At 45.2% G+C, this 14,197-nt stretch overlaps 2 protein-coding genes across 2 annotated transcripts; one reads left to right on the forward strand and one right to left on the reverse strand.

Moving 5' to 3' along the window:
• Positions 1 to 1,109: 1,109 nt before the first annotated feature.
• LOC308040944 (olfactory receptor 5AP2-like) lies at positions 1,110 to 3,616 on the forward strand (the record flags this gene model as incomplete). Its single annotated transcript, XM_080345321.1, is given in 4 exon segments — positions 1,110 to 2,032; positions 2,843 to 2,900; positions 2,904 to 3,042; positions 3,045 to 3,616. Coding segments are annotated over 4 exon segments (1,692 nt in total).
• Positions 3,617 to 6,313: 2,697 nt separating this feature from the next.
• On the reverse strand, positions 6,314 to 11,934 carry LOC308040945 (uncharacterized protein; the record flags this gene model as incomplete). The annotated part of the gene is made up of 4 exons (XM_080345322.1): positions 6,314 to 7,290; positions 8,700 to 8,741; positions 10,071 to 10,216; positions 10,997 to 11,934. 4 exons carry the CDS (start codon positions 11,932 to 11,934, stop codon positions 6,314 to 6,316), a joined length of 2,103 nt encoding a protein of 700 aa, XP_080201448.1.
• Positions 11,935 to 14,197: the final 2,263 nt, after the last annotated feature.

The following is a 14,197-nucleotide window of genomic DNA, read 5'->3' on the forward strand; positions in this document are numbered from 1 at the left end:
GCCATGAGCAGCCCTGGAGGTTTTCTCCCAGGAGGACATAAGCAACCGTATTTACAGCCCTGTCACCTACAAGCTCAGCTATTTGAGCCTGGAAAGGAGCACATCTCACATCAGATGGTTAATAGAGGTTACACTGATGTGTAGATTTGGGATAAACCCTTGGCTCCCATCACTCTGTAGCAGTGAAGATGCAGGAGAAGCCGAAACGTCAAGACAAAGCAGAGTCTCGCCTGCCTTTAGGCAGTGGCCTTTCTTCATGTCATGTCCTCTTTTATTGGGCTCTGTTGGAAAACAGCCTTAGCAAAGTAGGTTTTCTTTATAATAAGAGGGAGTAATGGCTTATGTAAGTTGGTTTTCATTTACTTAGGGAGCTAGAGCAAGATGAACTGATTTATGCGAGGATGAGTCTTATTTTGTTATAAAGAAATGCAATATTTCAAATTGCCAGCAAAATACAAATCAGCCTTTGAAATCAGCATGTTTTAAAATTAACTCAGTTCTCAAGTAAGCCCATGTTTTTAGGATGCTTCCACATGATGGAGCTCATAAGGGTATAAATCATGACTTTACCAATACAAATTTTATCTGTTGTAAATGATATATAATAATTTGATAAATGTGATTTGAAGGCTGGAATAATGATTAGAAGCCAAGGAAAAACGTCTGGAGGTCGTTAGCACTGTGTAATCTGCATTTCACCACAACTGTGACTTTCTGTTCCTCCAGGTTTATGTGCAATCCTACAAGGTTCCTCTGCAATGTCTTCTGGAAAACAATTTCTTTCACACTGAAAGAGAATAAAGGTCTGATCATTTTATTAAATCTGAAAACATGAGTGCTAGAATAAATCCATAGTGTTAAGTATCCAAGCACAGGACAGAAAAAGGGTGTTTGGGTTGTTTCAAATCCTTGTTCTTTTCTAAGTACCACAACTGAAAAACAAAAAGCATATACAATTTGAGTTTAGAAACTACAGCAGAGTATACCAAAGTGCAGTAGTTAAACTGAGGATAAACTGATAAACTGAAATAGGGTCCAAAGCTGAAACTCAATGTTTTTAGTTGTTTTGATATTGTTCCTCCTTTTGCCTCAGCAGGTAACATCTGGTCATGGGGGGAAATCACACACAGACCGAATTCATCCTCTTGGGAATTACAGACAGCCCTTGTGCGCGGGCTCTTCTTTTTGGGTCGTTTCTGTTGATTTACATTGTCACCTTGGTGGGGAACATTGGGATTATGGTGTTGGCTTGGGTGGTCCCCAGCCTCCACACCCCCATGTACTTCTTCCTCACCCATTTTTCATTCGCTGACGTCTGCTATTCCACAGTCATCTCCCCCAAAATGCTGGTGGACCTGTTAACGGAGAACAAAACAATTTCATTCACTGGCTGCGTGATGCAGTTCCACTTCTTTGCTTTCTTTGCCACCGCCGAGTGTTACCTCCTGGCCACCATGGCCTACGACCGCTATGTTGCCATCTGCAACCCCCTGCTCTACGTGACGGTCATCTCCAGCCACGTCAGGCAGCGGCTGGTGGCCTTGTCCTACCTGCTGGCCTTTCTCAGCGCCGTCACCTACACCAGCTGCACGTTTGGAGGTTCCTTCTGCGGACCCAACCGGATTGACCACTTCTTCTGCGACGTCGGCCCCGTGCTGAAGCTCGTGTGCTCCGACACCCACACCAGTGAGATGGTCATCTTTGCCCTTGTCCTCATAAACACGGTGGGCACCAGCACCATCATTTTGGTCTCCTACACCTGTATCCTCCACGCGGTCCTGAGGATGCGCTCGGCACGGAGCAGGTCCCGAGCCTTCCACACCTGCGCTTCGCATTTGACGGCCGTTTCTTTATTCTATGGGACAATATTCTTCATGTACCTGCGACCTGCGTCGAGCCACAGCAGCCTGGATAAGGTGGCCTCCATCGTCTACACTGTGGTCACCCCCATGTTCAACCCCTTCATCTACAGCCTGAGGAACAAGGAGGTGAAGGGTGCTCTGGTGAAGTGCAGGAGAAGAATGCTAAACCTGTTAAACCGCTGTTCGTGCAAAAGAGCTGCATCAGTTAGGCAGTGAACTGTTTATTGTATGTAAGAAAGCCTGTGATGCATTAAACCAGCTGGATTTTTCCCTAATCTTCACGATTTTATGTAGGTTCTTCCACAGTTTCTGTACAAAATTGAATGACAGAACTTACCCTGAGAAACAGACCCCACAACCACATCCTCCTCAGGAGGAAACCAGGAGGAGCGGAAACCTCAGACTTTATTTCAGTTTGCAGTCAGCAGCAGCTCCCTCCAAGTACGCTCATAAGCTGTGCTTGAAGTTTAATTTAGTTCCACCAAAATCTATACCATTTCAACACTGACTTGATGAGCACTGAATCGCTCAAAGGGGAAAAATAAAGTAATGATCAGGTGTGAAATGAATTGTTCAGCAGCATCAGCACATGGTGCACAGTCCGCTGCTCATCGTCACAGCCATTCCCCCGGGTTGGTGTGGGATTTCTCATTGTCCATCTCAGCTTGAAGGGATCCAGAAAGAAATACCGAAATGAAATTGGAAACAACATCTTTTGAGAAATGAAAAGCTAATTATGGGGTTGTAGTTGGTTTTCGCTTTTTCTTTTCCAGATCAGTTACAGCTACCTCAGTGCTTTTATTTAGCACGCCAGCGGTTGAGCTGGAGCATGACTTAGCTGAATATTGTCATCTACAGGTGTAGGCTTCTTCATCTGACCATCGTCAACCTTGTTGCCAGCTTCTCTAGGAAGCATTCTTACTCCAAAATAAACATTCTCATGGTGGTACGTATCACCTCATCATGGTGATACGCCGCAGCTCACAGCTCCATACCCCAATGTACTTCTTCATTGGGAACTTGTCCTTCCTGGATCTCTAGTATTCCTCCGTCTACATCCCCAAGATCCTCCTGAACTGCATCTCCGAGGACAAGAGCATCTCCTTTGCTGGGTGTGCTGCTCAGTTCTTTGCCTCCGCTGGCTCAGCCGGTATCGAGTGCTACCTGCTGGCAGCGATGGCTGTGACCGGTACGTGGCCATCTCCAACCCGCTGCTCTACACCGCTGTCATGTCCAAGAAGCTGTGCACGGGGCTGGTGGCTGCCTCCTACCTCACTGGCTTTGCCAACTCCATCCTCATTACCAGCCGCACATTCAACCTCAGCTTTTGTGACTCCAATATCATTGATGACTTCTTCTGCGATTTGCCCCCTGTGGCAAAGCTCTCCTGTGATGTGACAGACAGCTACCAGCTGCTCCTGTATTTCATCCTGACCTACAACATCATCATCCCCTCCGTGCTCATCCTCACGTCCTACGCCTCCATCCTGGCTACTGTCCTGAAGATGCGCTCGGCTGTGGGGCAGCGGAAAGCCTTCACCTGTGCCACCCACCTCACCTCTGTCACCATCTACTACAGCTCCATCCTCTCCATTTACACCCGGCCCAGCTCCAGCTTTGTGGGGAGGAACAAGGTGGTCTCTGTGTTTTACACAGTGGTGATCCCCATGCTGAACCCCTTCATCTACAGCCTGAGGAACCAGGAGGTGAAGGAGGCACTGAAGAGACTGATGAGGGGACAGACAGCTTCCTAACAGAAAAACACAAGGATTACATCCCCAAAGATGCATATAGCAAGAAGTGTACCTGTCTTTGCTTACTTGTGTTTCCATTTGTTGCTTTTCACAATAGGTGCAAGAGGGTCCAACACAGGATCATAAATTCTTCTGATCCTGAAGTGCTTCCTGATGGACAGGAGACTCAATGTGCAGACAGGCCTCCTCTCCTTCCAGCTTCTCCCTATACATCATTTATATCTGGTATCAAATGGGATCTTAGCAGTTGCTGGCCTCATTTTTGTACATAATCTTCTTCACCCTTATAATAGTTAAAACTGTTGGAAGGAGAGATTAAGTGGACCAAAGTAGATTCATCTCCTTCAAATTTAGATAAATAAAAGTTGAATGATTAAGTTGGAGTTCCTTGTCTCCATTTGTGATCCATAAAGTTGTGTTTCTGTTTTTCTAGTTCTTGTTCAGACAAGGAGTGCGGTTCGAAGGGTTTGGGTTTGAAGATCTCCCAGCTTTCTCCCCTTGCTCTGTTTTCATTCATGTCATAGGCTGGGGTCAGGCTGTATGAACTGGGTTCCTTTGGGATGAAATCAAACTGAAAATGGTCTTGAGGGGGACACCTAATGCACTTCCAACTTCATTAGGTGTTCAGATCCTCACCAGAATAAGTTTAATCCAGATAAATCTATTCTGAAATGCTTATACTATAGTCAGCAGGTCCATGGTACCAGTACTTTTGATGTTGAGACCTTCTCCTGTTGCACCACATCCATCCTAACCATCTGTCCTAGGATGTGATAAAACCTCCTCTTATTCCCAAATATTTCAGAGGGGACCTGGCGGACAATCTCATAATCAGACAATGAATTTTTTAGATGTTGAGAGCCAGGTGAACCCATTCCCATGCTTGTTCTCCAGTCCCAGATTCATAACAGTAGGAAAATCACGTTTATGAAGACCAGTCAGACACGGAGGATTTATGTAGTGTATTTAAACTTGCCACGCAGTGTAAGAATTTTAAAAGACACAAGGAAATCTATCCCAAGGCCATTAATTACAAGAAATTTAAGGTGTGAGGTGTCCTTAAGATCCAAAGGTGAGGTGAAATGCCATGAGCTTTCCCACCTCATCTGCTTGGGGTCCAAAAGCAGACAGGGACAAATCACCCCATTAGCGACAACCAGGGGAACCACATTATCTGCACCCGTCATGAAGACGAGGATGTCTCTCTCTTTAGAGTGCATGACCAAGCTCGCACCAGCACAGAGAGCCCTCCAGCAGGCCTGAGCTCCAGGCTCCCGCCATACAGCTGGTGACAGCTATTTCCATCACAAGTGACACTGCTCCCCTTCCCAGAGCAAGGAGTGGTCCTTGGGGACCTACCACCCTTCTAGGAGTCATCAGCTTAACAAGACCTTCTGGGGTTTTACCAAGAAAGTTTCCTAATCACCATGAAAGTTTCTCAGCGGGCTTGTAGGTTACTTACCTCATTCTTCTTAACAAGCCATAGGAGACTAATTAGCGAGGACTAACAAGAAAGAAACTTTCCTCCTTGTTAACAACAAAGTGCACTTCTACAGCTGCCTCACTTGTCAGAACTAGTCCAGGTCCCAAAGCCAATGCGTTGGAGGGTTAGTGTGTTGGTATGTGACCGTGTTAAGGACAATTGTGTGGGCCTGGATGGATGGAGAGCAATGCTCCTCAAGGCTTCTCTGATTAAAGTACCTGCCCCTCATCCCTGGGGTTAAATTCCCATCTGTAGACCAAGGTCCTTCTTCCTTGGTGGGATGATGCCATGACCCAGCAGCACCCTGAGCTCCTTGCTGAGGGGTCTGGTGTTGTGCTTGGTGGGAGCACTGGTTGTGGTGGGACCTTCTTCTCAGCCAGGATCGGGTCTGCTCGGGGTCACTTCTAAATGCTTCTACCTCATATTTGTTCCTGGCCAGCACTCTTTTCTCTCCTATTGGTCTACAGAGTTAGCTACTACACTAGAGTTGCTAAAGTTTGTTAATCATTCCCCTGTATCTCTTTTTTTTTTTTTTTTTTTTTTTTGAGTGGAAATCACACAATTGCTCAAAAATAAGCAAAAGCAATTAATAATATAACTAAAATGAGATCAAAATGCCAGGACAGGGAGCAGGTACCTGACTCGTCAGTATTTTTACAGTAACTCATAAGAGATGCCAGATGATAATTCTCTGGTCCTTGAGCAAGCTGCAGGCACTGCAGGCATTTCTCAAATAAATTTGAAACTACAGCTACAATTGAGCTAAAATAAGTTGCAGAGAAGGCCTGATGAGCCTTGTTGCAGTGAAACGCTGTTATGAAGCCCGGTGTTTATTGCTAGTACTGGGAGCACTAAATTACGCAAGTCTCATGTTCACCAGAAATGTGCCCATTATTTAATACGGAGAGAACTCTGGTCATCATTGTCATGCTGGAAGTAATAGGTGTGACTTGTTATTGTTTCTCAAGACAGCAGTGGTAATACAAACTACAAAGGGTCAAAAGGGCTCAAAGTCTTGAAATTAAAATTATATGAGGCTGTAAACACAAATAACAGTAGACGTAAACCAAGAGGAGTCAATGACCCAGCAATTAGGAACAGGCAGAGACTTCCCAATACATTTGTCCCCAGTAGCTCACAGGAAAAATATGCTTCTTTTATATCATAGTATTACAGGAATTGAAAGTATACAGGAATTGATCCACCAGGGATAACTATTTTTCAGATGAACGTTTCCTCCCAATCACTCTCCTCAGCGCATCCTTCACCTCCTGGTTCCTCAGGCTATAGATGAGAGGGTTCAGCATAGGGGTCACCATGGTGTAAAACACAGAGGACACTTTGTCAACGTCCTGGGAGTGCCTGGAGCTAGGTCGGGAGTACATGGATGCAGCAGATCCATAGAAGAGGGTCACAGCAGCCAGGTGGGACGTGCACGTGGAGAAGGCTTTGTGTCTGCCCACCACGGAAGGCATCCTCAGGATGGTGGCCAGGATGTAGACATAGGAGATAAGGATGGTCAGGCTGGTGACAAGCAGGTTGAAACCAACCACGACGAACATCACAATCTCATTTACGGTGGGGTCTGTGCAAGAGATGGCTTGAAGTGGAGGCCCCTCACAGTAGAAGTGGTTGATGACGTTGGGACCACAGAAGGACAGCTGAAGTGTAAGCCCTGTGTGGATAGTGGCATTCGCAACGCCAGCAAGGTACGAACCAGCTACGAGCAGCACACAGACTCTGCTGGACATGGAGATGGCGTAGAGCAGTGGGCTGCAGATGGCCACGTGTCGGTCATAGGCCATGACAGCCAAGAGGTAGCACTCGGTGGTGGCAAAGACCGCATAGAAATAAAACTGTGTGAAGCACGCAGAGTGAGAAATTACCTTCCTTTCTGCTAGGAGATCCCAGAGCAGCCTAGGGGTGACTGAGGAGGAATAGCAGATGTCTAGGAAGGAGAGGCTGCTCAGGAAGAAGTACATGGGGGTGTGAAGCTGGGCGTCCAGCCTGCTTAAGACCAGCATCCCCAGGTTCCCCAGGAGAGTGATCACATAGATCACCAAGAAGACCACGAACAGGACAGCCTGGGCATCCCCTTGCTCTGAGAACCCCAGGAGAACAAACTCAGCACTGGAGGTGTGATTTTCTTTGGCCACCATCGTAACACAGCTGCTGTAGGAGAGCAGAGAAGCACCGAGTCAGCATCCTCCTCTTTTCCTCACAAACGTACGTTAAAGATGCATTTATTCTTATCAGGAAATACAAATTTCAGAGAGAGAAACTGTTGAACAATGTATTCAGTGTTTGTCTCAAAATGCATTTGAAAATAAACTAAGTGCATGACTGAATGTATTCCTAATGGTTTTATTCTGGTCTGGTCACTGTTAATTTGGTTTGATAAAGTCACTTTGCAAGTTGAAAAGCTTATTCTACTCACTGAAGAAGTTTGTTACTTATCAGATCCAATGAGGTAACCCCAGCAATTTCTTCGGACATTGGAAATCAGTCTGCATTTAAAAAAACAAATCAAAACCAAACCAAACTTGTTTCAGAAGATCGAAAGAGACAGAGCACTGGTGAGCGACCAAGAACATTTTAAAAAGAATTTCCTTTAGGAGAGCCAGAACAAGTTAAAATAAAGCTCTAATTTCTTCCATTCCTTCGTGTGAAACTCTGAAACCAAATCTGAAACAGGAGTGTAAGTATTAACCCCCCGTTTAAATATGGTGATATCCATATGATATCCATAACATTCTTGTGATGCCACTGAACTGAGAAAGACAGTGGAAAGAATTTTAAAAGGCTGGGACCGGTGGAAACCCCACCAATTCTGTGGTGCCATTGCAAACTGGGGGAGTAAGATGTTGATAAAGCAGTTTAAAAATGAAATAAAGCTAATATCTTCTTAAAGCAGAAGTTAGGAATAGTCACAGAAATTGCTGGGGGGGGCATTGAGTTGTTAAGGTACCAAATGACACCATTAGAAAGGACTCTTCTGCATCAGGAAAGTTCGACAGGTGCCCTACCCTGACTTACATGTGAGGCTCCCTCACCTCTGGATTTAATAAAGAAAACTTGTATTTCATTCCAGGATTGAAGTCAGTTGCAGAAACTTTCACCCCCCTCTAAAACAGTTTGAACTTTGCCAGATAACCCAGGTCGTGCTTCGATGTCATGATCTTCATGGGATAGCAAATAATAGAGCCTGCAAAATCATCTCCTCTGTGTAAAAGATCTGGGATAAACCAGAACAGGAGGACATTAAGCTTTGTTTGCCACCATTGTAACATGTCCCAGACACTTCGCAGAGCCACCTCGTCCAAGCTGCTGCCCCCTCCGGCCAGTGGACAATAATGATGAATCCCAGTAATCCTGATTAAAACAATCAGCTGAAATTGAGGGGCTGCTGACCTCTGGTACCACGGTTGGCTTTGCTCACAGTTTGAGCTACTGGCCGCCTTTAGTTTGGAAAAAGCAACTTATAAATGCCTGGGTTTCACACGACATAGCCTCATATTTTGTGTGAGAATGGGCTCCTGCCTAAAGTCCTCCCCTTGCAACAGCCCAGCTCTTTGCAGCGATATTGAGGCTAAAACTCACCTGTCTGCTCACATCTCAGGGCATTTTGTGACTTGTTATCTCCTAGAACAAAATGTTATAGGTGAAATAAGCTCACATTTCTCCCAGTGTTGGTGTTAAAAGCAAGAATGATTTGCCAGGGATGAAGGGTATCAATACTTGACCAAGAAAGTTGCCTGTTTATAGATTTGTTTCATTGAAGGACAAAGGGTTTTACCGCTGCCCTCCCCTTGGGGTCACACAGGAAAATTCTCTTGGGAACTGATGACTTTAGAAACAGCTCCTTAAGGAGGAGACGTGCATTGAGAAATAAACATCATTAGTTTCAGCAAGTTAAACATAAGCTCGAGTGTTTTCCCCACTTGTTCACACAAAGAATTTTGTATATGTATAAATAGAATTGTGTATGTATACATATTAACTTATCTCTTGGAATATATAATTTATGTCTTGGAGTCACAGAGAATGACAAAGAACTGGTGTAAGAAATGGAGAGGCAAGGATTAGGGAATAGCTCAGGGTTTAGAGAAGCGTTGCAAATGCTGTTGGGGAGGGAGGGAGAGAAGGGAAAACTATTCAGAAACTCTTCTGCTGCATTTTTTTAAAACATTACCTGGGTTATCCTGAAGCGTAAAAGCCCAAAGGTTTGGATCTGGGCATCTGTGGGAGTCAAAGCCACGCTTGTGGAGAAAAGATTCTCTTTTATTGCTCTTAAAAACAGACAAGTGTGTTAGTAGCTATAATTACATCTAGGGAGTTATTGCTTATCTATCCATGGAAAAATCAACCTTGCTTGAGGAGGTTAATATTTGGTATTAGTGAGCTTCATATCAAAGCAAAAGCATCACTCTGACACTTTTCTGTTCTTTCTTTGTGGCTGCTGAGCATCCACACTCAGCCACAGTCTAAATTATTGATTAAAAGCTGGTTTCATGCCCTCGCTTTTGAGCGGGGTTTCTGGAGGACTCCAGAACAACAGCACAGTGAGCTGAAGCTTTCGCTTTATAGAACAGAACATGCCTTATTTCATTAATTAGTTAATTTATGTAAATTTAGTTAATTTCTGCTTAAATTAGCTCTCCAGAACACACCCAGCGTATGGCAACCCATCACCCTCCACTGCCAAGCAGCAAGTGGAGAAAAACAGGCATTTTTTCCAGAAAACTTCACCTCACCCTGATGTGGGTGTTTAAAATAGATCAGATGAATCAAAGTCCCCAAATGCACAGTTGTCTCCATAAGGGGAACCAATGGTGACTAATTCAGATAAAAAGCCTACAATTAGATAGGATGACTCCTGGACTGAGATGACTCAACCCCTGAAACCTGGAAGCAGAAATTATTAATAAGAAATCATAATAAATATTTCCTGAGATGGAAAATAAACTTTACCTGGATGGAGACATAAGTAGGAGATGGTGGGGGAGTTTTGGCCAGCGTTGAGAGCCTTGGAGGCACCAAGTGAGTCGGGCAGGTCTGAGAACAGCATATGGGCAGAAGCATGGAGGCTTTCTGTGCTGTCAACACCAGATGACATCCTGGGAAAAGCCAAGACTGCTCAGATAACGTCTTGAAAGTCTGTTCCTGGCCAAGCTGAGTGACTCCTTGTCATGAGGGATAAAACTCCACCCTCCTCCTAAGCAAAGGAGCACATCATCATGGTGGATCCAGGCTGGTGGGTGTCTGTGGGGGAGACCCACCCAAGAAAGCAAGATACACAACACAGGTGGTCTACATGCAGTATATATGAAGTGTGGGGCTGTGCTGTTCCCCATAAGACTATCTTTGGACAAAGCAGAGAAAATAATAAACCGTGTTTATTGTTCTACAGCAAAACCTTAGGCAACTACTTAGGAAATATGACAAGAAAGTTATGAAAGACAATGTACTTCTCCAACATGTAGTCCTTATTTAGCTTGTCCCCTTCTGCTCTGAGTCACCTCTTTCAGGCCACAGAATTTAATATTGAGTAAACCCTCTTTGGTAGAAAGTATCAGCTGTGCATGTTCTAGAGCTGCTTCTAAGTTCATTTACTGTGAAAGCTTCACTGACAATGCATGTGTTTTTAGGATTGTCTTTCCTGCATTCTCTCCTCCTTTCAAACACCATAGTTACAGGTGATTTACTTCTCAAGGGACCACAATGTGGAATTAATTCCTAATTCAAACTCTGCGGTGCTCAGCACGAGGTAGAGCACCTACATCTCGCCAGATGCACAGAACTGTCCGGTGCCCTTCTTCCGTCAGGTGTCACCCTTATTTCTTCTGCTCGTTCCGCTGTGGCAGGTGATGTCTGCTTTGCTTTGGTTAGAGCAGGACCTGTGGCAACCCGTGAAGGCAAGGAGCTTGTTCATAGCTCTTCTGAGGGTGCTCCTCACCTCCCTGTTCCTCAGGCTGTAGATGATAGGGTTGAGCATGGGGGTCACCACAGTGTAGAAGATGGAGGCTGTTTTCCCTTGATCTTCTGTGTGCTTGGAAAAGGGATGTAAATACAAGAAAGCCACGGAGCCGTAGAAGAGGGAGACGGCCATGAGGTGGGAGCTGCAGGTGGAGGCGGCTTTGTGCCTGTCCTCCGCAGAGCGGATGCCCTGGGTGGTGAGAAGGATGCAGGTGTAGGACACAACGATGGCCAAGACTGAGGTGGTTACGATGAAGGCAACACACGCAGCCGACACCATCGTATTGAGCCGGGTGTCGGAGCACGAGAGGAGCAGGAGGGGCGGCATTTCGCAATAGAAATGGTTGACGAGGTTTGGGCCACAGAAGGAGAGTCGGAGGAGAGCGCTGGTGTGCACCAGGGCGTTCAGGCTCCCGGCAGCGTAGGAACCCACCACCAGCTGGACACAGACCCTGTGGGACATGGAAGCCAAGTAGTGCAGGGGCTGACAGACGGCCACGTAGCGATCGTAGGCCATGACGGCCAGGAGGATGGCTTCCGTGGTGCCAAATGCCGCAAAGAAGAAAAACTGGGCGATGCAGCAATTTAAAGAAATGACATTTCTCTCTGCAAGGAGGCCCAACAGGAGCTTTGGTGTGACAGATGAAGAGTAACAGATGTCCAGGAAAGAGAGGTGGCCGAGGAAGAAGTACATGGGCACATGAAGCTGAGAGTTGGTCCTGATGAGGACGATCATCCCCAGGTTCCCCACCAGCATGGTGAGATAGATGATTAAAAACATCACAAAGAGCAGCTCCTGCAGGTTGGTGAAGCCCAAGAGAACAAACTCAGTCACATTTGAGTGGTTTCCTCCAACCATTCTCCTGGCACCGGCACAGAGAAGACAAAGAAACATGAGGAAGAGGTTAAATAATTTCTCCCAGAAACATGCAGTGCCTGAGGCTAATGCAGTATTTGGTGTTTCCTGAATGAATACACCCACTTATTTGTAGAAAAAAAATACGATAGTTATCCTCAGTGGACAGGCTGAAGGTCCGAAATAATACGTTGAAAAATAATACATTGACAAAATAATACTAAATAGCTTGCATATGGAAAAGAAATCTTAAAGCTTAAATCTTAAAGCTCTGGCTGTCCCATTATGGGAAGAATTGATCTGCAAAAGATCTTGCAAACAATATATTTTCATGAACATCCACATTCTTTCCAATATGTGGGCATGTTCAGGAAGATTTAATTCCTTTGCGGGGGGGCAGGATGCTGTGATTTAGTGGGAAGCAAATACAATAATATTGTGCCTTAATTTGCCACATTAATTAGTGTTGCATTAAATGGATAACAGACCACATAGGAGTGATTTTCTGACTCTGTAGCAATATGTTCGGGTCAATTAAAATGAGAGCAGCATACTCGATAGCAATTTCATGCACATGTAGCTTCAAGACAAAAAAACACCCCCTTCTAATCTGAATTACACTTGCATGCCATCATCTCTGCACCTCTTGGGTCTGCTAACATCAGGATTCTTTAATCCAAAATTAGGATCCATATGTACTGGAGGATGAGGGGTTTTTCCCCTTCAGGAGGGACCTTAATAACTTCAGTATTGCTCCATGGCAGAGTTCCTGCTTCTGCAGGGGGTGGACACACCGGTTAAGGAAACCCTGCCCTATCTAGCAAGGAATTGCCTCAAAACCTCTCAAAATCTCACCCTCAAGTCGTTCTCATAAAGACTCACGGGTCCTTGTGCTGAATTTAAACAGCAGCTCCGCCGGTCTCCCCAACCCCAGGAAGGTTTCCCTATGGCAGCCTCCAACGCGGCCACAATGTTTTAATTTACTCCGGACCCACAGGACGAATTACCGAAGGGTCCCTGAGGCACCTGAGAGCAGAACGAACCCTCCCCAAAGAGCGCGGGGTGACACAGAGGTTTCTCTGGGAGGTTTTAGGGGTGGGATCCCCAAGGGACGTCAGAAACGACACCTGCAGAGCCTGAGCCATTCAGCTCCCATACACAGCTCAGTAACAAGCACGGGAACACAGGGCAATGCGCCTTTTCCTTGAATTTGAAAGATTTTTTCCTCCTCCAGGAACACTGGAGAAATAAAAATCCCTAATGGATTAATTTAAGGAAATTATTGCTTTATATTTGCAATGTTCTGTTAGGTTGTTTTCTTTTGTACTACAGATTTCCATAGAGCAAATGTGGATATAGTAAAGAAAAAGCAGGTTGAAACACAGATACCAATTTTTCCATTGTGTTGTCATTTCCTTTTTGTGAGATAATGTCTCATTTGCCATTTGTGCTCGAATAAGATTTGCACCATTGCTTCCACGTGGATTCTCTGAGCAAGTCCTACGAGCAGCATTTGCAGGGCTGCATCTCCCCAAAATCCCGTCTCCAAGGGTAGATGTGTCACCCACGCACGTATCAGAACAGTCAGCTTGGAATCAACTGGTCAGTTGCAATTAGGCGTGTGAATTTCAATCAGTTTGGGGAGGGCTTTTCATTTGTTTTTTGGTGCTTTGTTTCGTTTTTCCTGCTGCCCATCTGCTGGTCACACACTTTGGTGTTCGGTACCACTAGAATTTCATCCGGTATGTTTTTCTTCTTCTGTTCTTATTCACAGTTTTAAACAAATAAACAGAGGTGGCTGCTTCTCATGTTATCCACTAGAGATGACCTTAAAATATACATATTTGCTATTTCTTCACTGCTCGCTTCTCTCTTTCCATCAGCCTCACTCTCCGTTTCGTTTTCTAGCACTGGTGAAACAACCATTTCTTCCAGACGACTCTTCTCCTCCCGTTTTGCATCATGTGGTTCAAAACTAAAATATCCCCAGGGTGGGTGTTTGGTGCTCGGGAAAGGAAACCGAAAGTGTGGCTTGTTCTTTGTAAAAAAGAGCAGTTGATTGCAGACAGGGTTGTGCTAAATCACTTTAATACCTTTAAATGGGTTCAAATGATCCAGTTGCAGTTGTCTGCATGCACCTTGAGCAAGGCAACATCTCTAACATCTCGCCATCTCCTCGTCCTCATTAACTCCCTCCTTCACCTTGGGTGTAACTGAGCGTAGACATCTCAAACACATCCATTACACCTAATAACACCCAAACCAG

The sequence above is a fragment of the Nesoenas mayeri genome (assembly GCF_963082525.1).
Source record: "Nesoenas mayeri genome assembly, chromosome: 5".
Taxonomy (NCBI): domain Eukaryota; kingdom Metazoa; phylum Chordata; class Aves; order Columbiformes; family Columbidae; genus Nesoenas; species Nesoenas mayeri.